Raw genomic sequence first — 27535 nt, forward strand, 5'->3', positions numbered from 1 at the left:
CACAAGGCCCAGGGGCCAAATCCGGCCCGCGAAGTGGTTTCATGTGGCCCGCGAAGCCATCCTGGAAACAGTGAGGGAACGGCCCCCACTGCCTTGGCCCTGGCCCAGAGACCCTCCTTCTGCCAGAGACCCTCAGATCTGTCCCACTCCTGCCCAGGCCCCCATAGGCACCCTTGATGCGAACGATGTAGAGCTGGCCATGCCCACCCAGTAGGCCATAGGCACTCTAGCCACGCCCACCCAGTAGGCCACACCCACCCAGGCCACACCCACCCGGCCCCCTGAGGGCAACCGCAATGCTGATGCGGCCCTCAATGAAATTGAGTTTGACACCCCTGCTCTAGAGTCTCAACATCTTTTTATAGTGTGGAGACCAAAACTGGATGCAGTATTCTAGGTGTGGTCTTACTAAGGCTTCTTCGGTTCTGACTGAATGGTGCAGGATGGAAGGATTTAAATCATTCAGTCAGGACTGAAGAAGCTTCTTGGATGAGAAGCGAAAGTCCAGTTGCCTTTTGAAAAAGAACCTTTGACCTGGATGACTGAGACTCTCTATAGACATTTAGAGAAACATCATCCAGAGATCTCTGCATACTTCATCACCTCTATATGGACACCACCTCTATTTCAGCCTGTACTGCAATATAATCCATCTTCTTGAGTACGCATCCAAGTACTTCTAACACCAATTATGAATACCTTATATATTAGCAAGCATGATTAAATGCCATTTCCCCCCCTAGATTAACTATCAGTAAGAACCTCAAAGCGTGACATTCTTGTCAAGGATAGTTAAACTATGACATCTGCTGCTGACACATCATTAAATTAGACATTTTTAAGAGGGAGGAACAGACAAATTGAACAAGAGGTAATGATGAGAGCTGCCACCAGTGTGGACGGCTGAGTAATGGCTTGTTAGTGATGAAGCAAAGACTGTAAGTTGAATGCAAAGGATTCAGGTATGGGGAGTAACTTTACTGAGTACATAGGGACAGATACACCAGGAAGCCTGATGTGAGAATTTAAGTGGAAATCCCTAAACAATTCTCTGTAAGTCAAGAGAAAGCCTGGGAAGAGACAAAAGAATTAGGATCTTTCTACTGATAATACGCTAAGTTGAACAAAATGAAGATGAAAAGACAAAGATCTAAAATTGTGGCTTACAGAGCTGGTTGTATGTTTGTTTTCCTTGCCCAAGACATGACTTATTTTTCCAGGACACAAACTCATGGCAGTCCTTGGGGGGGGGGGGGGTGGAAGGAATGGAACAGCAAGTATCCACATTTCAGTGATTTTTTTTTAAAAAAAAAGACACGAGATTTATCAGTTCAAAGAAAGAAGGTCCCATAACAAAAGCTATCAGAGGATATAAATACTTCCTAAAATAAATGCCACTCCTGGTCACTTTTTCCTCAGAGGTCTCTCATTCTACTGATTTACTTGGAGGAGAAAGTAGAAACTTCCTGCTTTTACTTTTTTTTTCATTTTCTGCAATTCGAACAGTAGTAGTTAAGGCACCAGGAGACCGAGGTCTAATCCCACCTTAGGCTGGAAGCCAGTTGGGTGAGTCTGGGTCAGTCCTTCTCTCTCAACCCTTGGAAGGAAGAAGAGTAGGAATGGGCAAATTATTTTCAAAGCCTTGCCAGGAAAACTGCAGGAACCTATCCAGGCAATTGCTCTATCCGGGCAATCGTCAAGAGCCAATACTAACTTAAAGGCATGTAAAGGTAAGGGTTCCCCCGCACATTCGTGCTAGTCGTTTCCAACTCTAGGGGCCGGTGCTCATCTCCGTTTCAAAGCCGAAGAGCCAGCGCTTGTCCGAGGATGTCTCCGTGGTCATGTGGCCGGCATGACTAGACGCCAAAGGTGCACGGAACGCTGTTACCTTCCCACTGTAGTGGTCCCTATTTTTCTACTTGCATTTTTACGTGCTTTCGAACTGCTAGGTTGGCAGAAGCTGGGACAAGTAACAGGCGCTCACTCTGTTACGCGGCACTCGGGATTCGACCCGCCAAACTGCCAACCTTCTGATCAACAAGCTCAGCATCCTAACCCACTGAGCCATCGCGTCCCTTGAAGGCATGTACACACGTACAAAGAACATAGGATTGGACTAGAGGGCCTGGATGGTACTTTACAAATATATAATTCAGACAGGATTGGGCTATCAGTGATTTTTAGTCTTGACAGCTGCATAGGAACTGCAGAATCAAAAAATGTAAGCCTTAAATTACATTTGATGAATGGCAAAAAATAGAGAAGTATAGACTTTCTCCTGTTCTGTTAGTGAGCTTCCCACGTGCAACTGGTCGGTCATATAATGTGGGGATAGAAAGGCAAGGCATAGCATATTCTTTATTGGCCTAGTGTGATTGGACACACAAGGAATTTATCTCTGGTGCATAAGCTCTCAGCATACATCCAAACAACAATATGAAACGTCATAGATCATAAATAATAAGATACAACCATAATCATAAGATGCAAACAATAAGTGATAAATCATAAGATTCTAATAGAAGATGGTGGTAGGAAAGATGAGAAGATGAGAAGGATGATAGTAACACAGCCCTACTACATGGGTAAATATCTTTAGGCATAAAACAGTGCTATGGGAGTTAGGTGTTTAGCAGAGTGATGGTATAGGGGAAAAAGCTACCTTTGTGTCTAATAGTTTTGGCATGCAAAGTCCTATAGTGGCATCCTAAGGGGAGAAGTTGAAACATTTTATGTTGAGGGTGTGGGGGGTCTGTAGATATTTCCTCAGCCCTCTTTCTGGCTTGTGCAGTGTACAGTTCCTCAATGGAAGGCAGGCTGGTTTCAATTGTTTTTTCGGAAACCCTAACTATCCGTTGAAGTCTGTACCCATCCTGTTTGCTTGCAGATTTCACCTGATCCAGGAGATATTTCATAGGTCTGCAAATGATCTATGACGTCCTTGGTGCTAGTTGGACAATGAAGCATCTGCAAGCAAACAACCAAGCTCAAAGAGTAAGGACTCCCCAGTTCAGAGCCGAAGGTTGTGCCCAGGGGGAAGGATTGGAGCTTAAGGCTCAAGGCTTCAGCTCCATGAAGCCAAGGATTATAAGCAGAGTTTAAAAGGACTGGATAGATTCTACTGATCAATCATGCTTAGAAGAATTAGAAGGGCATTCTAAATTTAACGCTATTGTGGTTTGGGGGGGGGAGAAGGAAAAGGGGCAGCACCAAAATGCAAGTGGCGTCCCTTCCCTCCCCCCAAAACCTAAGGAGTGCCATCCCCTCTTTGCAAAAAGAAAGACGGTGTTTCATCCTTCTTGCAAGTGGTAAAGGAGTCCCTGCGGATTTTACTTCGCTAGCCCTTACCAACTATAGGGGGCGGTGCTCATCTCCATTTCTCTTACAAGTGGGGGATGAACCAAAATAATAATAAAAGAATTGGTGGTTGCGGATGATGGAAAAAGCCTGCAGGAGCATTGCTGCACAAGCAGAATATATCCATCATTACGAAGAGAGCCTGGCCATCATCTTTCGCTCTTTTCCCCATGTCTATTCTCGTGCGCGCCCCTTCTCGGGGCTTTCATGCATTAAAAGCACTGCTTCCTTCATCACCGGGCCTCTCCATGCACCCCAAAGCTGCACAACCCCGGGGAGTAGCCATGGAGATGAACGGCAGCAAACCCAGAGAGGGACAAGTTAAAAGATACTACTGAGGAGAAGCCGCCCAAGGGCTACACAGCAATGCAAGGAAAGAAGGGCCAAAAGGGGCGATTCAACGGGATGCTTTTGAAAAGGTTGCAATTCCTGGCTGGGAGCCGCCAGGGGGCGCACTAACCGGAAGGTCTGTCCGCCACAGAGTACCAGGTCGAGGCGGAGTTCGGTGCGCGGGCAAGGCAGGGAGCGCCAGGGAGTCGCTCGAGGCAGCTGGGTCGGCCGGGCGTTCATGTTGTACCTTCTGCTGTCGCTGCCCTTGGGGAGGAGGCGGGGATGACTGCGCTCCGGCCGCAGCTCTCGCTGCACAAGTTTGGCGCAAAACCCGTGCCTCCGAGTCCGCAAAATCACCATAGAGAACGGGCTCTGAATTTAGAGGAGGGGCCGCGCAAGGGTAGAGCGGGGCAGCCACTTTCCACTCTAGGCTGCGAGGAGGTCTTTGTGGTCTGTTTGGGCGGAAGCCCGGGTCTTTTGGCCCAGAACAAATTCTTCCTGTCCGCGGGTTAAGGCTGGATACGCATTAAAAGGGTCTTGTACGTTACAAAGCGAATGGGAAGGGAAGTGGCGCTTTTAGGGGAGGACGGAAGTGGAGCAACCATTATCTGGGCTGCCAGAATCGGAATAATCAGTGCGCGATGTAACTGTATACTGTTTGTTATAATCATATTTAAATATCTAGGAGGAGTTCCAGGCAGAAAAAAATGGAACAATGCAAATATCCTTTCAATTATCCTTTTCTTGTCAGGCATAGGGTTTAGGAAGTTAATCAGACCAGGATTGGAGGCACTGTTGTTATTCTGAGGTTTTTATTCTTGGCAGCTTTTGGGGGGGGGGTTGTAGTTATTTATATTGTTTTAAATTCTCTTCCCCATCCAGATTTACCTTGAGAAGCCATATACATTAATACGCAGTGGTATTTTAAGCTTACTTTCAAAGTGTACACTATTGATAAAACACATGTAGTACTGTATAGAGGACAACAAAAAACTAAAATTCCACTTTTTGCTGGTTACCTGCTAAAATCCACATTAAGAATAAAAAAGTCACATCAAATATGCTGGGCACTGAAGTACAAGCTGCAATTCATTTCATAGTATAAATAGTATTTATTTTATTTTATTTTAATTCCATTTATATCCCGCCCTTCTCCGAAGACTCAGGGCGGCTTACAAACTTAGCAGTAGCCTTCATTCTATGTATATGCCTGCTTATTAGGGCTTTCATACACACCCCAAGCGGCATTATTACAAAGTCAGCTTAATTGCCCCCAACAATCTGGGTCCTCATTTTACCTACCTCGGAAGGATGGAAGGCTGAGTCAACCTTGAGCCTGGTGGGATGCGAACCTGCACTAATTGCAGGCAGCTGGTGTTACCTAAGGAGGCATTAGCCCACTGCTCCACCAAGTACATGCTCTGTGCCATATAATATTTAAATCCTTGATTCTGCTAAGTTATGCATTTTCTTTAAATTTCCCAAACTGATAAAATCAATGGGCACATAATGCACATATAATTTTAAAGTATTATTTTCCATTCAGTCATCACCACCATCAAAATATACATTTCATTAAAAATTACCATAATATATTTAAGATATATTCAGTTGACCTTTGGGTACTATAATTAATTAACCATCTGAAAGGCCAGCTCTTAGTACAAAATAGTATGCAAATTATGTGGAATCGTAGGGCTCTTACTCAAGTTTTTTTTAATGCTTTTTATGCTTGTGAAGCCATATGCTAAATAAATAAATAAATATGCTTGTGAAGATTCTTTGTTTTTCAAAGACTTTGTTTTTAAGTGGGTTAGGACACTGAGCTTGTCGATCAAATGGTCGGCAGTTTGGCAGGTCAAATCCCGAGTGCCGCGTAACAGAGTGAGCGCCTGTTACTCGTCCCAGCTTCTGCCAACCTAGCAGTTCGAAAGCACGTAAAAATGCAAGTAGAAAAATAGGGACCACTACGGTGGGAAGGTAACAGCGTTCTGTGTGCCCTTGGCATCTAGTCATGCCAGCCACATGACCACGGAGACGCCCTCGGACAAGCGCTGGCTCTTCGGCTTTGAAACGGAGATGAACACCGGCCTCTAGAGTCGGAAACGACTAGCACGCATGTGCGGGGGAACCTTTACCTTTACACATCACAGGATAAAGGTAACTGTACAACATGCTTTATTATGGTACACATCTTTTCTAATCATACTTGCTCTGGGTTAGCTCCACCCTCCTAGGTTTTATATGTTGATGTAGCCTTGTAAATAATGATAGTTATTGCTTATAGCAAGTAAGTCTTAACATTTGTATAATGGCATACAACCTTTGCCTTCCTCCAAAAGTTCTTGTGTGTCTTGGGATTAGGTGCTGCCTCAATGTGGTTGCTTTTTCTGGCTGCTATCAAACTCCAGGCCAAACTCTAAGCCAAGCTCCAAGCAGGAATCATACCACAATGGGTTAAATGTCTGTGGAGATTCTCATCCAGGTCATGGTTGTTCCAAAGGTGCTTTTCAAACAGCAACTGGACCCCAATGGGTTTCTTACAGTAACTTGTGATCCTGGCAGTTGACCGATTGCCCTTTTGCTTTCTTGTAATAATTGTACATTTCCAAACATCACTTCCTACTTCATTGCCTGCTTGTTGTCTTCTTATCTTCCACCTTTTCTCCGTACACCCACACTTCAGTAGGGTGAGAGCCTGGGTGGGGTGAGGCTGCCTATGGATGTTGGCAGGGTGCTAAAAATACCAAGGTATGGTTCAGTTAGCTAGACACCTGAAGTATCAAGTAAGAGCCTTGGTGGAGCAGTGGGCTAATGCCTCCTTAAGTAACACCAGCTGCCTGCAATTATTGCAGGTTCGCATCCCACCAGGCTCAAGGTTGATGACTCAGCCTTCCATCCTTCCGAGGTAGGTAAAATGAGGACCCAGATTGTTGGGGGCAATAAGCTGACTTTGTAATAATGCCGCTTGGGGGCCCCCGAAAGCCCTAATAAGCAAGGCTATTGCTAAGCACATTTGATTTGTGCTTAGATTGTAAGCCGCCCTGAGTCTTTGGAGAAGGGCGGGATATAAATGGGATTAAAATAAAAATAAAATAAATCAAGATCTTGCGCTTGTGAGTAAAACTGCATAAGGGGATGAATGAGTTCATTCCCTCTTTTAGGTTCCTGGGGCCTTAGAGAGAAAAAGCATGAGTTTAGCCTGATGAATTGGGCTGGGAAGTATTTCTGCCTTACTGCTATTGCTTTTTGCAAATGCAGGCAGCAATCCCAGTCTCATTCCTGGACAATGTTAGGACATAGTTTTCATTTATAACCACATGAAATGTGATGCTCACACAGTTTAGATCATCCTCTAAAAAGGCTCTTTAGAAAAAAAATGAAATTAAGGCTTTTTTCTGAAATACAACTAATAAAGTGACTGCAGTAGAAGGAAGGGTAGGTGCAATATCTAAATATTGGATGAAATGAATAGATTTGACAATGGTTTCTCCATAAGAATTAATTAAAGCTTTTTTTAAAAAAAAATGCCATATACATATTTGGCACTATTGGTCTAAAATGTGTCTTTATGAACAACCTAAAAACAAGTTCTAGTGCTAAAATCTGCAAGGTCTAACTGTCATCTGTCTAGATGGGAAAAGCATTGAGAATAATTGGCTGATGCTCTCAGCCCTTTGAAGGAAAAATGAGGTTTCAGTGTAATAAAATTAAATACAAGGAATGTTGCAAACAATTCCTTACCTATTTTTTTTACAAACTCAACCATCATTATCATTTCTAGATACGAAATATTATGTATACGGCTAAGGTTAAATGAAACAATAAACAAAGGTAGTGGTGATGCTAATCCTGATAGCAGGATTGTAAAGATAAGCTTGACGGTTGGGCAAGCGATTTAATTGAAGCCAAGAAATTAGACAACAAAGAGTCAGCACATCTTCTGTTAAGAACAGAACAGACCATAGATTCCCTTATCCTTCCTGCAAACAGAACTGAAGAAGGCAACGAGCCCACTTGGTTCAAAAAGAGCCATTTTATTTTCTAAGAATCAATAGAGATCTTCTTTCTCCAAAATAAATACAAGTACAAATGCCCACCCGGCTGCAGCAGAAAGAGCCGGGCTTCTACAAGGAAAGGGGGAGAGGAAGGGTCAGGCAGAGTCAGATTCCAAAAAGCTATAGTATCAAAATGTGCAAGTGAGAAGACGGCGGCCCTGCTCTGCAGAGTGTCGGTAGGGCTGGGCCAGGGGTAGGCAACCTCGGCTCTATTTCTGACTCGTGGACTTCAACTCCCAGAATTCCTGAGCCTGCTTGGCTGGCTCAGGAATTCTGGGAGTTGAAGTCCACGAGTCATAAAAGAGCCGAGGTTGCCTACCCCTGGGCTGGGCCAAGGAAAGGCTGATGGATCTGGACAGGTGCTATGATGCAGGGAAATGGGCCAGACTCGGTATGTTGGGAGGGGTATGTGTACGGAGCAGCCCAAATAATTTACATTCTCCCACTATTATACAGTATCTTACAAAGGTCTAGAGCCTCAGGACCCAGACGGCTAGGGTACTGCCCCTAGGAGCTATACAGGCAGCTGGGTATTGCTCGTGCAGCGGGTCAGGGCGATTCCAGGCACGGAACAAGGAAGGGCAGGCTGGCACAAGAGGTAGGCTTGCCCACGTGGAGGGCATAGTGCTCTGTGGGTGTGCCCAGCACACTGGAGGGGCGGTGGGGGTGCTCTGCGCGTGTTCCTGCAGCCAGGCTTCCCTGCTCCCTTCCCCCGTACAGTCCAGCTGCACTGAGTGAGCACCCAGGGCGGGAGCCCTCCGGAGGGTCAGTCACTCTCGCTGGAGTCGCTGGTCTGCTCTCCTTGCACTTTGTTCCGGTGCTGCATGGCCCGGTGATAGGCAATCTGCACAGACTTGCGGATGTTGGACTTGCGGCCTTCTAGCATCTTCTCCTTATCCAAGTCCTGGTTTACGCCCAGGGGCACGAGTTTGGTGCGGGGCAGCCACTGCCTGCGGAAACGGAACGGGCGAAAGTCACGAAGAGCACTCCCCAAAACGAGAGGGCTCCTCCGTTCCCCCATTTCCCCGCTCTCACCCCCCCCCTCAGTGGATTCCCTCAGCCTTGATCTAGCTCTGTCCCCTTCCTTGTAGCTCTTTGGTGCCCGGGAAAGTGTGAGCTTCAGCCCCTTACCAGGTGCGCTTGTTGTCGAAGAAGAGGACCAGGTAGAGATGCTCCCGGGCTTCCTGAGTCATTTGCTCTCCCAGCTTCAAGACCTCCAAGGGAGGCACAGGAATGGGGACGCCGTGGTGGAACATCCCTTCCCGGGGCATCTTCGGATCAATGATCTGCCAAGAGCAGGAGGGAAAAGGTCAGGCATTGGGGGAAGCCATCTATACGACGTGTGGGAAGGAGAGGTTTGCAGAAAAGCAGATAAAAAGGAAACGGGAGATTTCCAGATTAATGGCACATGCGCTCGCAGCAAAGGATTGAGAATGAATGTAGCATTGCAGATAGAAAGTCACAGCGGAAACACTCAAGCTCTAAACTCCCATTCGACCGGAGTTCCCTAAGTAGCCTTTTGCTGTTACAGAAAACGGCCTCCTAAAACCTTAACTTTCAGAGATTTCTTCTTCCACGGAAACAGGTTTTTCATTCCTTATCCCCTTTGCCCAGTCTAATCTCCAGAGACACTAGTTCTCGTCTCCAGCTGACATATCCCAACAGTCGGGTTAGTAATGATGGGAATTGTAGAAGAAAAGGGGAAAAAATCAAATCTTTAGGCTCTTGTGTAGAAATGTGCCAAGAATTCTCCAATACTGCAATGACAAACCTCAGATTTTGTGCGTAGGGGGGGGAGAAAGTCACCACCCTGCTGTTTCTATTAGGATTGTTCTTAGGCTAGGACAGGGGTAGGCAACCTCGGCTCTTTTATGACTCGTGGACTTCAATTCCTGGCTCAGGAATTCTGGGAGTTGAAGTCCATGAGTCATAAAAGAGCCGAGGTTGCCTACCCCTGGGCTAGGAGGTTCTGACTATGCAAGTTATGTAATTGATAACACTGCATATACAGTGTTCAGTAACTTTAATGCAGAGTCTGCCCAGAATATTCATCTAGTTCTTAAAGGTTTCTCTGGAAACAATTCCATCCAATTCCAGCCATTTGTCAAGAGCTTTTCAGGGGATGGTTCACCCCAGTTCAGGCGCAGCAATGCCGCTCCCCATTTCCCCAAGGTTCGGCCTCTGAATTTCAACAGAGCACCCCTTTTTCTCTATCTAGAAGGGAGGGGTTGAGGGAATCCCTCGAGGGAATCCCATGCCTACCAGAAGTTTAGATTCAACCCCAGAGGTTGACTAGCAGGAAAGCTGCAGGACTGTGAATACTAGCTGGCTTTTCACAACCAGAAAAGTTCACCCTTTGGATCTACGCAATCAAGCTGTAATGTACTTCTTTCTACTTTCTAGTCAAATGAATACTCGGTGATGGATGCTCCATCAAGAAGAGATGGGACAGCCATTGATCCGAAATGGCACAGGGTCTGAACAGGGGGTTGGACTAGAACACCTCCAAGGTCCCTTCCAGCTCTGTTATTCTATTATTCTGACAATTCCCACTCTCTTTCTCATTCACACAGAGACACACACACACACACACACGGGACGCGGTGGCTCAGTGGGTTAGGACGCTGAGCTTGTCGATCAGATGGTCGGCAGTTTGGTGGGTCGAATCCCGAGTGCCGCGTAACAAAGTGAGCGCCTGTTACGTGTCCCAGCTTCTGCCAACCTAGCAGTTCGAAAGCACGTAAAAAAAAAGCAAGTAGAAAAATAGGGACCACTACGGTGGGAAGGTAACAGCGTTCCGTGCGCCTTTGGCGTCTAGTCATGCCGGCCACATGACCACGGAGACGTCCTCGGACAAGCGCTGGCTCTTCGGCTTTGAAACGGAGATGAGCACCGGCCCCTAGAGTCGGAAACGACTAGCACGCATGTGCGGGGGAACCTTTACCTTCTACACACACACACACACACACACACACACACACACACACAGACACCGAATACATATTAAAACCTACCAGAGCTGGATAAGATGGGTAACCCCGGCATTTGGCCCATACTAGGTCCAAGGCATCCAAAGGAGAATCCTCATCCTCAGACAGCCAGCCAGCTGATCGGCTGATACTCTTCCGGACCACTGCACAAAGAGGAAGAAAAAAAGGAGGGGATCTTTTGCCATGCTTTGGCCAACCCAGCCCTGAACGGGGAAACCAGAAGAAAATGGCTATCAGATACTCACTGCCGTGGCCCACACCTCGGCCGGTTCCCACCGAATAGGACTCGTTTTCTGTCCCTGACGTGTCTTCGCTGCTGTCCTCGGGGAAGTTTACCCGGGAGAAAGAGGGCTTCCCTCTACCTTGCTTGGAAGGAGTAGTGCTGCGAGGGAGGAATAATTTTCTCAGAGGTAGGGCCCAGAGAAGCATTAATCACAACCAAGGGGCTAAAAAGGAAGTATGGCTCTAGGACAGGGGTAGGCAAGCTTGGCTCTTTTATGACTCGTGGACTTCAACTCCCAGAATTCCTGAGCCAGCACAGAGTCATAAAAGAGCCAAGCTTGCCTACCTCTGCTCTAGGAGGAGGGAAAGTTGAGGATAAGGGACTCCAGAAAGCCATCCATGAACTTTGCATAGGAACAAAAGGCCTCCCAAGCAACTGGCTTGGGAGAGCCTGAGGAAGCCGAATAAACAGGGTAAGTGCAAAGAACCTTCAGTCCAGTATCTTGTTTCCCAGGTTGGTCATGCAAAGGGAACTAGGAAGTTTATATGCTAAGGGCCACGGCCTACCGCATGTTTTTGCTCAACAATTTATATTTTTGAGATGCCTTCCCTGTAGATCAGGGTTTTGTTTTCAAGCTTAGCCCTTTTACGACTTGCGGACTTCAACTCCCAGAATTGCTCAGCCAGCATGCCTGGCTGAGGAATTCTGGGAGTTGAAGTCCGCAAGTCGTAAAGGGGCCAAGTTTGAAGACCCCTGCTGTAGATACTAGAAGCCATACACAGCCATCAAGACTCAAAAGCCACAGAGTCTTGCCTAATTTTCCTCCCAAGGCACATCTCATTGGAAAGAGGCAACCATCCCAGAGTCCCAGGAATCTGCCTCGTACCGTTCCTTTGGCTTTTCCTTGCTGGTGAGTGCCAGTTGGTCGGTTCCATTCTAAGCCACCCAAATTACAAAATCCAAAAGAGCAGACGGAAAACTTTAAATACCCTTGTGGCAATGTGCCTTTAAGGAGCGGATGGAAAAATATACCAAGCAGGGTTTTGACAGCAAGCTGGGTCTTCTGGGTACCTGGTGCGATCGGAGGCTGCGCTGCTGCTGCTGGTGCTGCTCGACTCTGAATCCGAGCTGCTGCGTGGGAGGTTGTAGCCGCTGCGGTAGACAAGGAAACTCTTCTTGACCGGCTGGCTGCTGCTGCTGAAACCGTTAGCTGGCAGGTCTGGAGGGAGATGGAGCCATCAGAGAAACACCCCACTGGTCTAACTGCTACACTTGCAGGGGTCTTCAAACTTGGCAACTTTTAAGACTTGTGGACTTCAACTCCCAGAATTCCTCAGCCAGCCCTCAGGGCTGGCTGAGGAATTCTGGGAGTTGAAGTCCACAAGTCTTAAAAGCTGCCAAGTTTGAAGACCCCTGTGCTACAGTAAAGCCCACCAAGGACAGAAGCTTCCTGCCAGGTCTACTGTTGGACAACACTTGATAGAGGTTAGGTCACAATTCAAGAAGCAAACGTGGTATTAAGGCATCTGTGCCTGGCTCTTACAGGTAGTCCTCGACTTACAACCACAACGGGGACCAACATTTCAGCTGCTAAACAAGACACGTTGCTAAGTGAATTCTGCCCTGTTTTATGACTTTTCTTTCCACAGTTGTTAAGTGGATCACTATGGTTGTTAAGTGAAACTGGTTCCCCTACTGACCGTCAGAAGATCGCCAAGGGGATGATGGCATGACCCCAGGACACTGCCACCATCATAAATGTGAGTCATTTGCGTATAGTGTGGAAAAACTGTCTGGAGTCAACTTTTTTCAGCGCCGTTGTTAACTTCAAACGATCACTAAACGTTGTAAGTTGAGGACCATCTGTACCGCAATAGTAGAAAGCTTCTGGAGAAAGCTGTCAGTTATCCCCAACTCTGTTTAATAATTTGTTTTTGAAATCTTTTATTTCCTTATGAAATATGTACCTTGCTTCCTGTTTACCCACACACTCCCCCACAACTCTGTTGAGTGCATATATATAACCTGAAAGTCAAGGTATATAATTAATAAGGAATTCCCCCCCCCCCAAGCCATCATCACTTCCCGATGATAAGTGGAAGCTGTTTTCAGATGGCTGGCTCCTAGGGCTGTCAAAGCGCCAGCCTTCCATGGTAGGCTTAATATGGAATTCCCACAGACTGCCCCCAACTCAGGGAGGGAAGACTTAGCATTTTTAGGTGTGTTTTAACACTGCGTGTACATAAAAAAAAAAAGCATGAGTGCAATCAAGGCAAGTGGGCTGCAGCCTTACCTCAGAATAACGTGTCTGCCTACAGTTCCGTATCCTAACTGTTATTGATAAGTATCATCGTACAACTAAGGAAGGTATTCATTAGTTTGTTAAATTCATCTCTAGTTTATTGCTTGAATTATCTGGTTAATTTTATAACAAGAGGCAAGGGGGAAAAAAGTGGCATTTAATTACTCCTGTTGAGAGCTCTGGCTGAGACCAAGAGAGCTGTGTTCCAACATGTCTGGAGGGATGCCAGACTGGAGGAAGGCTTAGATCAGTGATGGTGAACCTTTTAGAGATCGAGTGCCCGAACTGCAACCCAAACCCCACTTATGTATCATCAGGTGCAGAGTGGGCGTGGCCCACTGGGTGGGCGTGGCTGCGGTGGTAACAGCAGACTGGGTGGGACTAAAAACTTCCATCAATTCCAACTTTGCAAGATCTTTTTTTTTCCCCCGCGAGAAGTTGAAATTGATTGATTGATTGAACCTTTTTTTTTTGCACACGGCGGCAGAGGCCTAAAGCGAAAAGGTTTTATAAAACCCAGCTGAAGGCCCTAGGACTGGGGAGACGGCCTGTGTGCCCACAGAGAGGGCTCTGTGTGCCACCTGTGGCACGCGTGCCATAGGTCCGCCACCACGGGCTTAGATTGTATGAGAATATAAAATTTATCCATAGAGGGTGCTTCTCATTGCTTTTTTTAAACAAAGAAGAGAAGGTAGTAGCTGAACAGATTAAAGTGTGGCAGGGTTCGCAAATCGTGCCAAGCCATAAGGTGATTAGTTTGATGTGCACATAGCAAGTTGTATAGTAAACACAGCCATTTGGAGTGATTCAGTAAAACATGATTCAATAAACCATGGTTTAATATAATATACAAAGTGAGCATCTAGCCATTGGCTGTATATTGGGCACATATGACTGTCCTTTCCCATCATAATCACATTTTGAATTAAAACGATGTATATTTATCCAAGTGCCTTTATCAATACAGGTAGTCCTTGACTTACGACCACAATGGAGCCTAAAATTTCTGTTGTTAAGCGGGTTTTGCCCCACTTTATGAACTTTCTGGCCACAGTTGTTAAATGAATCACTGCAGATGTTAAATTAGTAACACAGTGGTTGTGTGAATCTGGCCTCCCCATTGACTCTACTTGTCAGAAGGCCACCAAAAGGGATCACATGACCCCCGGGGACACTGCAGCAGTCATACATGTGAGTCAATTGCCAAGAGTCTGAATTTTCATCACGTGACCATGGGGAAGCTGCAGTGGTTGAAAAGAAGGTCCTAAGTCACTTTTTTCAGTGCCGTTGTAAGTCCGAATGGTCACTAAATGAACATTGTAAGTAGAGGACTGCCTATACTACACCTTTAAAGTTAGATCCTCTGCAGATTTACTCTCATTAAGAGCCACTACATTCTCGGGGAAGCCTTGGGGAAGATTTTACAGGAAACCAAGCATCTGTTCTTTCACAATAGACCTAAGGTGGAACTGAGGTGCTGTGCTCAAGATTTCTCCACCAGTCGCTTCACTCACCCATCGGAGCATCCTCAGCCGATTTGTCACTGTCGCTGTCGGAGCTGGAGCTGGGGCGTGGGCTCCTCACCCGCTTGCGCTGCCGCTGGGATCCCATGGTGGGGAGCTGAGGCGGCCCCACGGGGCTGTTCCCATGACCTGGAGCCATCTGACTGTCGCGATTCTTGGGGGGGCGCCCGGGACGCTTTGGGGGCACAGCGGTTTTGGGATTCTTCTTGGAGAAGAGCACCGACGTTCTCCTGCCGACTTCGTGTGCTGGGGTGGAGGAGGAATTGGGGCCAAGGCCTGGAATGAGGTGGAGGCTTTGGTTTAGAGGAACAACTTTTGCACTTTGGGGCCAGGATCCTGTCTCCCAGAGACAAGTGCAGGCAGTCCTTGGTTAACCATAGCAATTGGGGCTAGAATTGTTGTTAAGTGAATCAACGGAGGTCATTAAGCAAGGAGACGTGGTCACCGTTTGCAACCTGCTGCCGGCTTCCCAACTGACCTGGCTTGCAAAGAAGACGGCAAATGGTGACCACTTAACCGTGGGATGCTGCAATAACCAGAACTCTCATGAGTGGTCATAAGTAGCACGCATTCAGTGCTGTCACAAGTTCAAATGGCCACTGAATGAGTAGTCATTAACCAAGGACACCTGTAAGTTCAACAGCTGATTTTAAGAGAGCGTTTGACCTTTCTGCTAAGGCCAGTCTCGTCTCCCTACTGGAAACAGAATGACTCTCAAACAAGGCAACCTTTACTATTTTTGTTCAACGTACTTTCCAACATGCCCCAGGGCCACCTAATCTGCAAAAAATGTATCTGTGAACCAAGGGAGTCCTTGAGACAAACTTAATGCAATAGGCAAGGCAAGCTTTACACAACTTCCCAACTCCAAGTCAAGGATCTGGGCTTCGGGTTTTTTTAAAAAAAACAACAACAACAACACACTGTTCCATGTATCATAATTCTTTAGACCCATCGTGGCCTTCATAATAACACTGTGATATAATGAACAGACTCAGTCTAGGGCAGGGGTCCCCAACCCCCGGTCCGTGGACCGGTTATTGGGCCGCAGCATGCTGGCAACCGGTCCGCACAAACAAGCAAAGCCCCATCCGTGGGATGCAGGCAGCACACAAAACTATGCCCCCTCCGGTCCGTGGAAAAACCTTTCTCTGTGGAACCGGTCCCTGGTGGCCAAAAGGCTGGCTGGGGACCTCTGGTCTAGGGAAATCTCCACTAACGTTAGGCTAAGCATCGTGTTTCAAATGATATGACTGGTCTAAGCACAAACAACTTCACGCTGCTCGTGATTTTCTTACAGAACAAGCAAAGAACTGAGAGACAGAGCTGGAAGACCTCTTGGAGATGCCGTTGTGGCATCAGGAAAGCATAGGTGGCCCAGCTTCTGCTGAAGCAACCCCAGGAAGGAAAGCTTCCTTCGACTGCTGAGGCAGTCTTCTCCAAAAAAATTGTTTCAGTGAACCTGCCCTAACCTAGGAATATTGTCCCGTCTTCTGGAAACAGCAAAAAAAAGTCTTCTCTGCATCCAGGAAACAACATTTTAGGCTTTTTTTTTTTAAAAAAAAAAAATAACTTTCATAAATCAGTTGCATTTGTGAAAAATAAGGTTACCGATTCTAAAAGATACCTTTCAAAAAAACTGCAAGCTTTAGTGGACAGCTGCCTTCCCGGCTAGACTACTGCAATGCTCTCTACATGGGGCTGCCCCTGAGGACCACTCGGAGGCTTCAGCTGGTGCAGAATGCAGCCGCGCGAGTTGTGATGGGAGTCTCCCGATACTCCCATGTAACACCTCTTCTCCGCGAGCTGCATTGGCTTCCGGTTGCCCTCCGGGTGAGATTCAAGGTGCTGGTGATGACCTATAAAGCCCTAAATGGCTTGGGTCCGGATTATCTTAGGGAGCACCTGCTGCCAGCATCAACTTCCCATCGTCCTGTGCGCTCCCACAGGGAGGGCCTCCTCAGGGTACCGCCGGTCAGGGATTGCCGACGGGCGATCCACAGGGGGAAGGCGTTCTCTGTGGGCGCGCCTGCCCTATGGAATCAACTGCCAACGGAACTCCGGACTGCCCCCGACCTTCGTTCATTTCGCCGGGACCTAAAAACCTGGCTCTTTGAGCTATCTGGTCTGGACTGAGGGGTTTAATGTTTTTAAATTGCGATTTAATTTTTGCGGCTAGACTTAATTTAATTTAATTTTAATTTTATATTGGATTGTTTTTAAATTTTGCCTTGTAAACCACCCTGAGTCCTTTGGGAATAGGGCGGTATATAAACCGAATAAATAAATAAATAAATAAATAAATAAATATGTAACTCAGCACAGTAATAAGGGTTGGATGAGAGCCAGTGGTGGGACTCAGCCGGTTCGCACCACTTCGGCAGAACCGGTAGCTAATTTTTTTCTTGCCCAGGCCTAGAATGGCCTGGATGTGGCATCCACACAGAGAACCGGTTGTTCACCTCTCTGAATCCCACCACTGGGTGAGAGGAACTTCTGCACAAGTTCAGGAATATGGGCCCGAGTCCAAGCGAAAAGCTTGGCGAAAGGCCGGAGCGATATCGAAAAGCGATCATGGGATCTTCTAACTTGCCACCCCCTTCCATTTCATTGCTCTCCGGGGAAAGGATGGGAAATGTAGTTCAACACGATTTAAGGAGAGATTTATCTGTAGCTCAGGGTTGAACTGTGAAGTTCTTGGGAGCTCTCTGACTTTGATTTGTTTGCCTGCAGACGTTTCGCTGCCCGACTGGCTAACCAGGTCGATACACGGATGACGTTGCGTAGTTGGGTAACGGAAGCGTCTGGAGACGGAACGAGCCGAGCTCAGAGAGCTCCAAGAACTTCACACGGGAGAAGATGGCGAGCTGGAGAAAACCCAGCTAGGTTAATTGTCTATGGAAATTCTCAAGTCATCCAGGTGACGGTTGCGCCAAAGGTGCTTTTCAAAAGGCAGCTGGGCTTCCTTTGTTCTTTTTTTCCCCTCGAAGACGTTTTGCTTTTTTCATCCCCGAAGGAGCTTCTTGGGATGAGAAGCGAAACGTCTTCAGGGAAAAAGCAAAGGGAGTCCAGCTGCCTTTAAAGTAAAAGCACCCTCTGGGACAGAGCTCAGGCAGGACGCGGGCGGGACACCATGGCGTTCCCAAGAGATGCCCCCGCGAGCTTCTCGGGAAGCATTTCGGAGAGAAGGAATGCCCCAATTCGTCACGGGGACAAGCAGCTCCGGGCTTTTTTAGCGTCATCACCAACCTTTGCTGGTTTCTTGGCTGCTGCTCTCCTCAGCGGCGCTGTCGGTTTGAGTGTCCTTCTCGCAGGGGTTATGGGTGGGCAGAATGATGCGGGCCAAGGGGCCGTGCCCATCCCTCCCTGTCTCCCGCTGGTGTGCCAGCTTGCGCCGCAAGGCGGTGATCTCCTTCTTGATCATCTTGGTTTGCCGGCAGCGGCTCACGCTTTGCTTCCCGGCGCTCACCTCGGCCAGACGCTCGAGCAGGAGGTTCAGCTGGTCTTCCGGGGGCAGGTGCTTCTGGTTTTCCGACAGCAGCAGCCGCTCCTCATCTGGGAAAAGGACGAGGCCCGCTTTTTTAGGAAAGGCCCGCTTTGTTTCGCCTTAAGCCGCCCAAGGTCACTTGACAGTGAGGTGGGCGGCGTATACACTTAATAAATCAATGAAATTAATTAACATGTATTTTTTAAAAAAAAAAAACATATTAAATTTTTACAGACCGCCCAGATCGCACGTGGCGGCTTTCAGAGTTTTAATACGAGTAGTCCTTGGCTTACGACCATTCTTTTAGTGGCCGTTCCAAAGTTACAACGGCACCGGAAAAAAGGGACTTGGGGCCGTTTTTCACACTTACAAATGTCGTCGCGACCCCGTGGTTCAGGTGATCCAAATTTGGACAGTGGGAAACTGGCTTAGATTTATGATGGCTGCGGTGTCCCGGTGTAACCCTCCGACAAGCAAAGTCAACGGGGAAGCCGGATTCACTTCACAACCCTGTTGCTAGCTTAACAACTGCAGTGGTTCACTTAACAACTGTGGCAAGGAAGGTCGTAAAATGGGGCAAAATTCACTTAACTGTCTTGCTTAACAGCAGAAATCTTGGTCTCGGTCGTGGTCGTTAAATCAAGGACTACCTGTACACTTAAAACATCCTGCACTTAGCTAAGGTACTCCGAACCCTTTTTCCCTGAAGACGTTTTGCTTCTCATCCCAAGAAGCTCCTTCGGGGATGAAAAAAGCAAAACGGTCTCTGCATGGGGCTGCCCTTGAGGACCACTCGGAGGCTCCAACTGGTACAGAATGCAGCCGCGAGAGTTGTGTTGGGAGTCTCCCGATACTCCCATGTTACACCTCTGCTCCGTGAGCTGCTTTGGTTACCAGTTGTCTTCCGGGTGAGATTCAAGGTACTGGTAATGGTGTTTAAGGCCCTACATGGCATGGGTCCGGAGTACCTTAGGGAGCACCTGCTGCCGGCATCAACTTCCCTCCGCCCTGTGCATTCCCACAGAGAGGGCCTCCTCAGGGTGCCACCGGTCAGAGAATGTCGTCTGGTGGACCCAGGGGGAGGTCCTTCTCTGTGGGCGCCCCGGAGCTATGGAATCGGTTGCCGGTTGAGCTCCGGATGGCGCCCGACCTTCGCTCCTTCCGTCGCAATCTGAAGACACATTTATTTGAACAAGCCGGCTTGGCCTGATGGGGGATGGGTTGGGTTTTTATTGTCATTTTTAATACATGTATTTACTGTTTTTAGCTTGGGCATATGTTTAATTCTTTTTAACTTTTGTATTTTTGTATTTTTTTATATGTCTGCCCTGTTCACCGCCCTGAGTCCTTCGGGAGAAGGGCGGTATATAAATAAAATAATAATAATAATAATAATAATAATAATAATAATAATAATAATAATAATAATAATAATAATAATAATAATTATTATTATTATTATTATTATTATTATTATTATTATTATTATTATTATTATTATTATTATTATTATTATTATTATTATTATTATTAGACAAATTATTCCTTCTCCTGGCGCTCCTTATGATGAAGTGGCTTCTTGGAACCTCCGCTCTGGAGGCAGAGCTGAGATGCAGAGCAATTGTGTCTGTCCAGAGATGGCTAAATCACAATTACCAGCAGCCTCAGCCAACAAGTCTAGTGGTGAAGAATCCTGGAGTTGTAATTCAAGCACAGGTGGAAGAGGACAGCATCGCCCATTCTGACCTAAAGGTTCGAATATAAAAAGGGCTGTGGCTTTTTCTTTCTCATTGCAAAGAAGAGCTTCGCCCCACTTGTAAATGCTTCTCTTTTTCTCTATTTCTTAGACTTTATAAAAATATGCAGAGGGGAGGAAGAGATCCGTGATAATCTATACCAAACTAAAAGAGTTTGTGCCCGTTCCTGGATTCAGAATTCAAAACGAGCCTGGACTTACTCTGCTGAGTTCAGATCTGGATTATTTGAATGAACATGAGCCTAGCAAGCAAGCAAGCTGTCTGTGGAGATTCTCAGTCATCCAGTGGTGCTTTTTCAAGAGGCAACTGGACTTTCTTGGTTTTCTTTGAAGACATTTCACTTTCTCATCCGAGGAGCTTCTTCAGCTTGATTGGATCGTGGGGAATGGAAGGATTTATATTCCTCGCAGACAGCTGGCCATTCGCCTTCTTTTAGAGAGTTGTTGGGGCTACTTGGAGGTTTATCGGTGTCCTCAGGGTCACCTGAGTAGTGCAAAGGGGTCTGGAGCCTTCTTGGAACTGTTGAAAGGGCCTGCGTTGTAGACTGGAGATAAGATGATGTCATATTCCCCCCCCCCCCGTTGAGAGAGGGCTGTTCAATTTTGACACAGATGGCCTCTTTGACCCCTCTTTCAAAGCAGCGGTCCTCTCTGTCCAAAATGTGGACTTTGCTGTCTTCGAAAGAGTGGCCTTTGTCTTTTAGATGCAGATGGACCGCTGACTCTGGTCCTGATGGGTTTGTTCTCCTGTGTTGTGCCATACATTTATGAAGTGGTTGTTTCCTTTCCCTAATGTACAGAACTGCACATGACTCACAGCATTGTACTGCATATACCACGTTGCTCAGTTTGTGTCTGGTTGTTTTTATCCTTGGGGCGGACAAGCTTCTGCCTTAGTGTATTCTTGGGTTTAAAGTGTGCACGTATGTTGTGTTGGCTGAAGATCCTCCTGAGCTTTTCCGAAATTCCTGCGACGTATGGAATGACCATGTTGCTTCGTTTAGTGTTCCCTTCTTCGTCTGTTATAGAGGAGCTCCTGCTAGGTCTTTTTTGAGGTTTGATGAAGGCCCATTCGGGATAGCTACACGTTCTGACGGCTTCCTTGATGTGCTTTAGTTCTTTTTCTTTCTCATCTTTGCTGGTAGGCAGGCCTTCAGCTGGAGCTCGGCACTGATCCCGGTGCTTCTGCTGAGCCCAGAAGAAGCGCCGATCAGCTGGAATACTGCAGCATCTCCAGGGTCTTGTGATTTACATTCAGATGCTTGGCAACAGATTCATTTTTCCAGTGCCACTGTAACTTAGAACAGTCACTAAGCAAACTGTTGTAAGTTGAGGGCTACCTGTACTTCATCACTTTTTTCCTCTTTTTTTTTGGTCATCAAGTTTTTGAAACCTTGCTGTGTGACTGGTGGTACTCGGATGTTGCCATATCCTAAAAGTGGTAAAATGGGTGAAAAGGTTGAAAAGCCCTGGTGTAGAGTTCTGATAACTCCCATTTTGTGCTCCAGTGGATGATGTGAATCAAAATGTAAATATTGATCTCTGTGTGCGTATGTGTGTGTGTGTATGTTGAGGGGGTGTCTGTAAACTTCAATGTTAAGGCTTCTGTCTTCCTTAATGTGTACTGCACAGTCCAGCAAGGCTAGATTATGTTCCCTAACATCTTCCCGTGTGAATTTGATGTATCTGTCCACAGAGTTGATGTGCTTGGTGAATGCTTCCAATTCCTGTGTTTTGATCTTGATCCAGGTATCATCCACATACTTATGCCAATGAGGGTGTATCTCCAGTCTACAACACAGTCCTTTCAGCAGTTCCAAGAAGGCTCCACACCCATTTGCACTACGCAGGTGACCCTGAGGACAGAGATAAACCTGCAAGTGGCCTCAACGACACAGTAAAAGAAGACAAATGGCCAGCTGTCTGCAAGGAATATAAATCCTGCCATTCCCCACCATGCAGAGTTGAAGAAGCGTCTTGAATGAGAAGTGAAACATCTTCAAACACACACACACACAAAGAAAATCCAGTTGCCTCTTGAAAAAGCACCTTTGGGACTAGCAAGCAAGCAAATGAACAAACCCAGAAAACATCAGTAAAAAAAACATTAAGTTCTCCATCTTGGAAAAAATGAGCTCTTCTGCACTGATTGGCCAAGACATATAATCAAGCATTGGCTTCAGTTTGCTTATAGCATGTGTGCCACAGAACAACAAACTGCCACACTAATTTCTTGCCTTGGCTAATTCTCTCTCCCAATGTTTTCTGCTCTTCCATCCCAAAATGTTTTTTCCCTGCCATTTTACTGGAACTGAATTTCAGGCAGAAGCGTTCTAAGCTTCCTTTTCATATATCCCCTTACCCCAGGCCATGGGTAGGCAACCTCGGCTCTTTTATGACTCGTGGACTTCAACTCCCAGAATTCCTGAGCCAGCATGGCTCGGCTTGGAAACCTCTCTCTTTCTCCTCAGCATGGCTGGCTCAAGAATTCTGGGAGTTGAAGTCTACGAGTCATAAAAGAGCCAAGGTTGCCTACCCCTGCCCCAGGCCATCCAATGCACGGGAGTATTGTTATCTACATGCTCTTCTGCTCTAATATGCTGGAGCAGGATAAAGGGTTTGGCCCTACCACTGCTCCAGAACACCCCTACCCGTCTCTGAGGATGAATACTAACCATTCTCGGTGCTCCGCAGAGGAGTCTCTTCTCCAGCCATGGGGAAGTGCATGCCGGTCTCAAAGTCAATGCCCATCTTCTCAGCTTGCCGGCGTGCTTGTCGCAGCACCGAGCCCCCTTGTTCCCGCAACCGAACAGCTGCCCGATAGAAGATGGTATCTTTGGCATTGTACTTCAAGCAGTTGCTGACTATCAGGTTGAAGTCCTCCTCAAACTCATCCAGGTTCAGGTAACGATAGGCCTCCAGCTTCTGCTTCATTGTGTAGAAGTCCATCGGTTTCTTGATGTGGTCCAGGTAGTCTGGGACCTGCAGTGGGCAAAAGAGCAGGGAGGCTAAGGGGTTGGGATCCCACTTCTGGGGCAGTCCTGCTCCAAGAAAAGAAGAGGTTAAAGCAGCCTTGAAACTGGCTTTAAAGCTCTTGCCCAATCTGGAGCAATCTCCCCACTTAGAAGGGGTACTGCCATTCCCTGTGGGCACATTTAAGACACAATGCAACAGGCAGTCAAGAAAACACACACCCAAGAGCGAGGCATCCCTCGTCTTCTAAAGAAGCACCTGCAAAAATCATTTCAAAAAACAAACGAACAAACTAAAAGGACTGCTTGCTTTTCAGGGAATAATGCAGCAAAGCCAGAGAGAAATAAGCAGGTTCATTTTGGATGAAAACTAGCCATTTAAGGTTCGCCATCCTTAATCCACCTGGAAACAGAAGTTCTCCATTCTTCTTCTTCTTCTTCCCATTCTTCATGCTGTCTAGAGGCTCACCTATTCTCCTGGCTCTGATTTCTCAGCCTCATTCAATTACTGAGTGCTCTCCAAATCTTATGGACCCTACTTTTTCCGAGTGGAAGGACAGAGAGCTAAACTGGGCGTTCTAAAACCAATGGTGGACCGTCCTCTTTTAAAAATGGTGTTACTCTGTTGGTTTCCTTACTCCAACCAAGGGAAGGAATGATCCAGCTCTGAACTAATGGTTTGTTTTGATGGATTCTGTAAAGAGATGGTGACCTTTGAAATTTTATTTTATTTATTTTTTCATATTATATTGATATAGGAGAATTGCTTTATTTTCTGTATTTGGGGGCAAACAAAAAAAAGAGAGTCTTCTTAGTTCCTTTACCGTAAACAGCAAACTTTAAATAAAAGTTCTCCTAAATAAAGCAGGTGAAGAAGGTTATTACCAAATCCATGGGCTGTGACTAGATTCTCAGATATTACGGGGGAAAACACCGGGATCAACTGAAAGATTAATGCAGACTTATTGCAACAAGATTCCCAGCCGCGGGGAAAAGCAATCCCCTTGACTTCATCGCCCGGCAATTAAAAAAGAGATAATTGATCCACCTAAAGCAATTTGATGATTAGCCTACTTACTCTGCATAGAGCATCACTAGCCACACAGGAGGGGTTTGCTTAGCTGGGCCTGGGGAATAGCTGTGGAAAGCCTGCAGCCGTCTCCAACTCCCATTAAACAATGGCCCCAATGGTTAGGAACGGCAGGGGCTGAAGTCCGGCACAACTTGAAGGCACTTGAATTGGGTAAGGCTGGAGAAAAGCCTCAGGATGACAAGAATGAAATTGGGAAAAGTTCTGAGAGCTGATGGCACTCCTACGAGGGTCAATTGCTTATTAGTGAATTAGGCGGTCGTTCGTTGGTTACTGCCTACAGTAGGTGAAAGAATATTGGCTGATCCCCAAAATCTAAGCAGGGACATACCTGATTAGTGCCTGGATGGGAGACTAGCAGCACTAGTTCAGGGCTACAGGCTAGACCAGGGGTAGGCAACCTTGGCTCTTTTATCGATTCGTGGACTTCAACTCCCAGAATTCCTGAGCCAGGTATGCTGGCTGAGGAATTCTGGGAGTTGAAGTCCACGAGTCATAAAAGAGCCAAGGTTGCCTACCCCTGGGCTAGACTGAGAAATCACATCTTGAAAGAAGGCAAAGGTAAGACACATTCTGGTGAGAGAGAAGTTCCCTGAGGACGGGGCCTCCAGCACGCGTTCAAAAGCTTGGAAGACTAAAGACTTCCGGTCCCGCTGATTGGATCCGGTCCCCTTGATTGGATCCTGCAACATTATCCTGGGACAGGTATATGTGCCTTCCTTCGTAAGCCACTTTTAAGCCGTTGTCAAGAAACCATGCATGGATGGGACCGTATGATCAACAGGAGCCGAAGTTAACTTGGGGAAGCTTTTGCTTTTCACAGGGTCAGAAAGGAAAGCAGAAGAGAAGGAATAATCTTACTAGGAGGTCATACATAAATTCCACCTGAGGCAAATAGGAAAGTAGAAGAAAGCGGAAATGGATGGACGATATCAGGGGTATCAAACTCAATTTCATTGAGGGCCGCATCAGCATTGCGGTTGCCCTCAGGGCCGGGTGGGTGTGACCTGGGTGGGCGTGGCTAGAGTGCCTATGGCCTACTGGGTGGGCATGGCCAGCTCTACATCGTTCTCATCAAGGGTGCCTATGGGGGCCTGGGCAGGAGTGGGACAGATCTGAGGGTCTGTGGCAGAAAAAGGGTCTCTGGGCCAGGGCCAAGACAGTGGGGGCCGTTCCCTCACTGTTTCCAGGATGGCTTCGCGGGCCGCATGAAACCACTTCGTGGGCCGGATCCGGCCCCCGGGCCTTGTGTTTGACATGTCTCAGCTAAATGGAGTCAATGTTCATCCACTGATATACCAGGCTTGAGAACAGTGTCTAAGAGTCGCAGGGAGAACGACTTGCAGGGATCACATTGCTCCTGCACACGTCATTTCTAGTTTCTGGGGCTAAATATGTGATTGAAAAAGAAATGCAGCCCCAGTGCATACTAAAAAAACACACCGAGTCCAAGCATTCTCTTTCAAGACCGTGAGAAGATCCACGTATTATTACACACCAAACAGAGCAGCGACGTATGTTTATGCAATGGGTCTGATTTTTTCGGAGGTTTCTCTCACTATGAGCAGGATACTACTAGTGGGTGGCACACGTAGCTGCTTGGCCCTAGCCGTGAGAGTGTGTGTGTGTGCAGCACCTTGGACAGAGGATAGGACCAGCAAGCCGCAAAAACCAGCCCCTCGGCTGGATGGGAACAGAGCAAAAGATAAATTGGGGGTGGAGGGGTTCTTACTTCGTAGAGTTCTGTTACCTCAGACAGCGGGACCGGCTGGCTGAAGATGTTGCCCGTGTCCTTTTCCTGGAGCTGCTCCAGGGTCCGGCGCAGGAGGATGAGGAAGGGAGTCAGCTGCATCTCCAGGGCCACTTGCTGGATTTTAATCTGAAAGAAGAAGGGAAGGTGCCACTGAGCACGTGGCGGCCAGACACTCTGCCGCTGTTACGCTGGGGCCTCTGAATGACCACGGGGTTAGAAAAGCAGGAGGATCCAAAATGGAGGCCGAGCTCAAAGGAACAAACAGCGCCTTGTCCACGTTAGGACATCCATACTGGTTTCCCTCTTCGCTCGTTCCCCATAGAAGAGCTTCCCTCCCGGAGGTCTGGGCCCACAAACCTGACAAACACAGGGAGTGCAGCCTTCCTTTCTCTAACCCAGGGGTAGGCAACCTCGGCTCTTTTATGACTCGTGGACTTCAACTCCCAGCATTCCTGAGCCAGCCATGCTGAGGAGAAAGAGAGAGGTTTCCAAGCCGAGCCATGCTGACTCAGGAATTCTGGGAGTTGAAGTCCATGAGTCATAAAAGAGCCGAGGTTGCCTACCCCTGCTCTAACCCAATGCAAAACCAGGGTTCAAACTTTCTAACTCCGGGGAGTGTGTTTTTTGTCTTAACTGGCTGCTCTCTATTTACCTAGAGAGCCAGCGTGCCCCAAAGCCGCCTTCTCATCCTTCGTGACCTGAGCGCTTACAAGCCCCTCAGAGGTGCTCGTCCCTGAAACGATGCGCTGCAAGAACATTATCAGTCTAATAAACAAGCTGCCTTTTGGGCAGCTTGCCTGATGTGACTGAACTTGTTTTTGCGAAACCCCTAATGAACCTGCGCTAAGCCCCAGGGACGCTGGCTTGAAAGCCATTCCCCAAGGAGAGGCAAAGTTGTAGCACGCGCAGCCCAGAGCCAGCTTTTGTTCACATCATGGAAAACAGCCTGGGAGCAGGTAGAGGGCAATCTACGAAAACAAACACCTTCTGAATAGCAGTAGCACTTAAGACTTATATACCACCCCACGGTGCCTTTCAGCATTTTCTAAGCAGTTTACAGTCTCAGCATGTTGCCCCCCCCCCAACAATCTGGGTCCTCATTTTACCGACCTCGGAAGGATGGAAGGCTGAGTCAACCTTGAGCCGGTCAGGATCGAACTCCTGGCTGTGGGCAGAGTCTGCCTGCAATACTGCATTCAAACCACTGAGCCAGCACAGCTCTAAATGCACATCAAAAGGCCCCCTTTTTCCTCCCCCGCCAAAAAAGCAAACGCTTCTTTGTGGTTGGATTCATTGGCTTCTACTGTTTCCTTTATTCTCCCAGGGAAAAACATCATTCTTCCTCTTTCACTGTCATTCTCCAATAAAGAAGGCCTAGGGTGCAAAAAGGCGCCATCTGCTTTCTCCCTAAAAGCTCCCAGTCTCAGGTATTCTGGGAGCATCCTACGCCGTACCCCTTTCCCCTCACCGCCCCCAAAGTTATCCAGAGGAGAACCCCGTACCTCCCTCCCCAACTCCCTCCCCTGGCACAGTTACCGTCTCTCTCTTGAGCTTCTCCCGCTTGCGAATTAACTCCACCAGCAAGCGCGCTCGTTCCAGGTCGTGGCGGAGGCGCTGCCAGGACTTCAGCTGCTCTTTCAGGGCCCAGTTCTTATCCTCTGTGTTATCTCGCTGCAGGAACATCAGAGTCTGTG

General features: G+C 47.3%; 3 protein-coding genes across 9 annotated transcripts in view; 1 reads left to right on the plus strand and 2 right to left on the minus strand.

Moving 5' to 3' along the window:
- Positions 1 to 4119, minus strand: part of OGG1 (8-oxoguanine DNA glycosylase) — a 28315-nt gene extending 24196 nt beyond the window's left edge. The window contains exon 1 of the mRNA XM_081320162.1: positions 3818 to 4119. Within this exon, the coding sequence (XP_081176288.1) occupies positions 3818 to 4047 (230 nt within the window). The 5' untranslated portion in view covers positions 4048 to 4119. The remainder of the gene's footprint in view (positions 1 to 3817) is intronic.
- TADA3 (transcriptional adaptor 3) overlaps positions 1 to 27535 on the plus strand; it is a 701258-nt gene that overhangs the window by 89647 nt on the left and 584076 nt on the right. The gene's annotated exons all lie outside the window — the stretch shown is intronic.
- Positions 7704 to 27535, minus strand: part of BRPF1 (bromodomain and PHD finger containing 1) — a 34721-nt gene continuing 14889 nt past the window's right edge. For 2 of the 7 annotated variants that reach the window (XM_081316858.1, XM_081316861.1), the window contains 10 exons: positions 27378 to 27512; positions 25821 to 25967; positions 22702 to 23008; positions 18033 to 18338; positions 14775 to 15059; positions 12030 to 12177; positions 10981 to 11117; positions 10760 to 10878; positions 8877 to 9031; positions 7704 to 8695 (listed from right to left, as the gene is read on the minus strand). In XM_081316858.1, the coding sequence (XP_081172984.1) occupies positions 8512 to 8695; positions 8877 to 9031; positions 10760 to 10878; positions 10981 to 11117; positions 12030 to 12177; positions 14775 to 15059; positions 18033 to 18338; positions 22702 to 23008; positions 25821 to 25967; positions 27378 to 27512 (1923 nt within the window). In that variant the 3' untranslated portion in view covers positions 7704 to 8511. Of the gene's footprint in view, positions 8696 to 8876; positions 9032 to 10759; positions 11118 to 12029; positions 12178 to 14774; positions 15060 to 18032; positions 18339 to 22701; positions 23009 to 25820; positions 25968 to 27377; positions 27513 to 27535 lie in introns of all 7 variants that reach the window. The other 5 variants (XM_081316856.1, XM_081316857.1, XM_081316859.1 and 2 more) reach the window with 4 other exon arrangements.

This window comes from Vipera berus (assembly GCF_964194415.1).
Source record: "Vipera berus genome assembly, chromosome: 2".
Taxonomy (NCBI): domain Eukaryota; kingdom Metazoa; phylum Chordata; class Lepidosauria; order Squamata; family Viperidae; genus Vipera; species Vipera berus.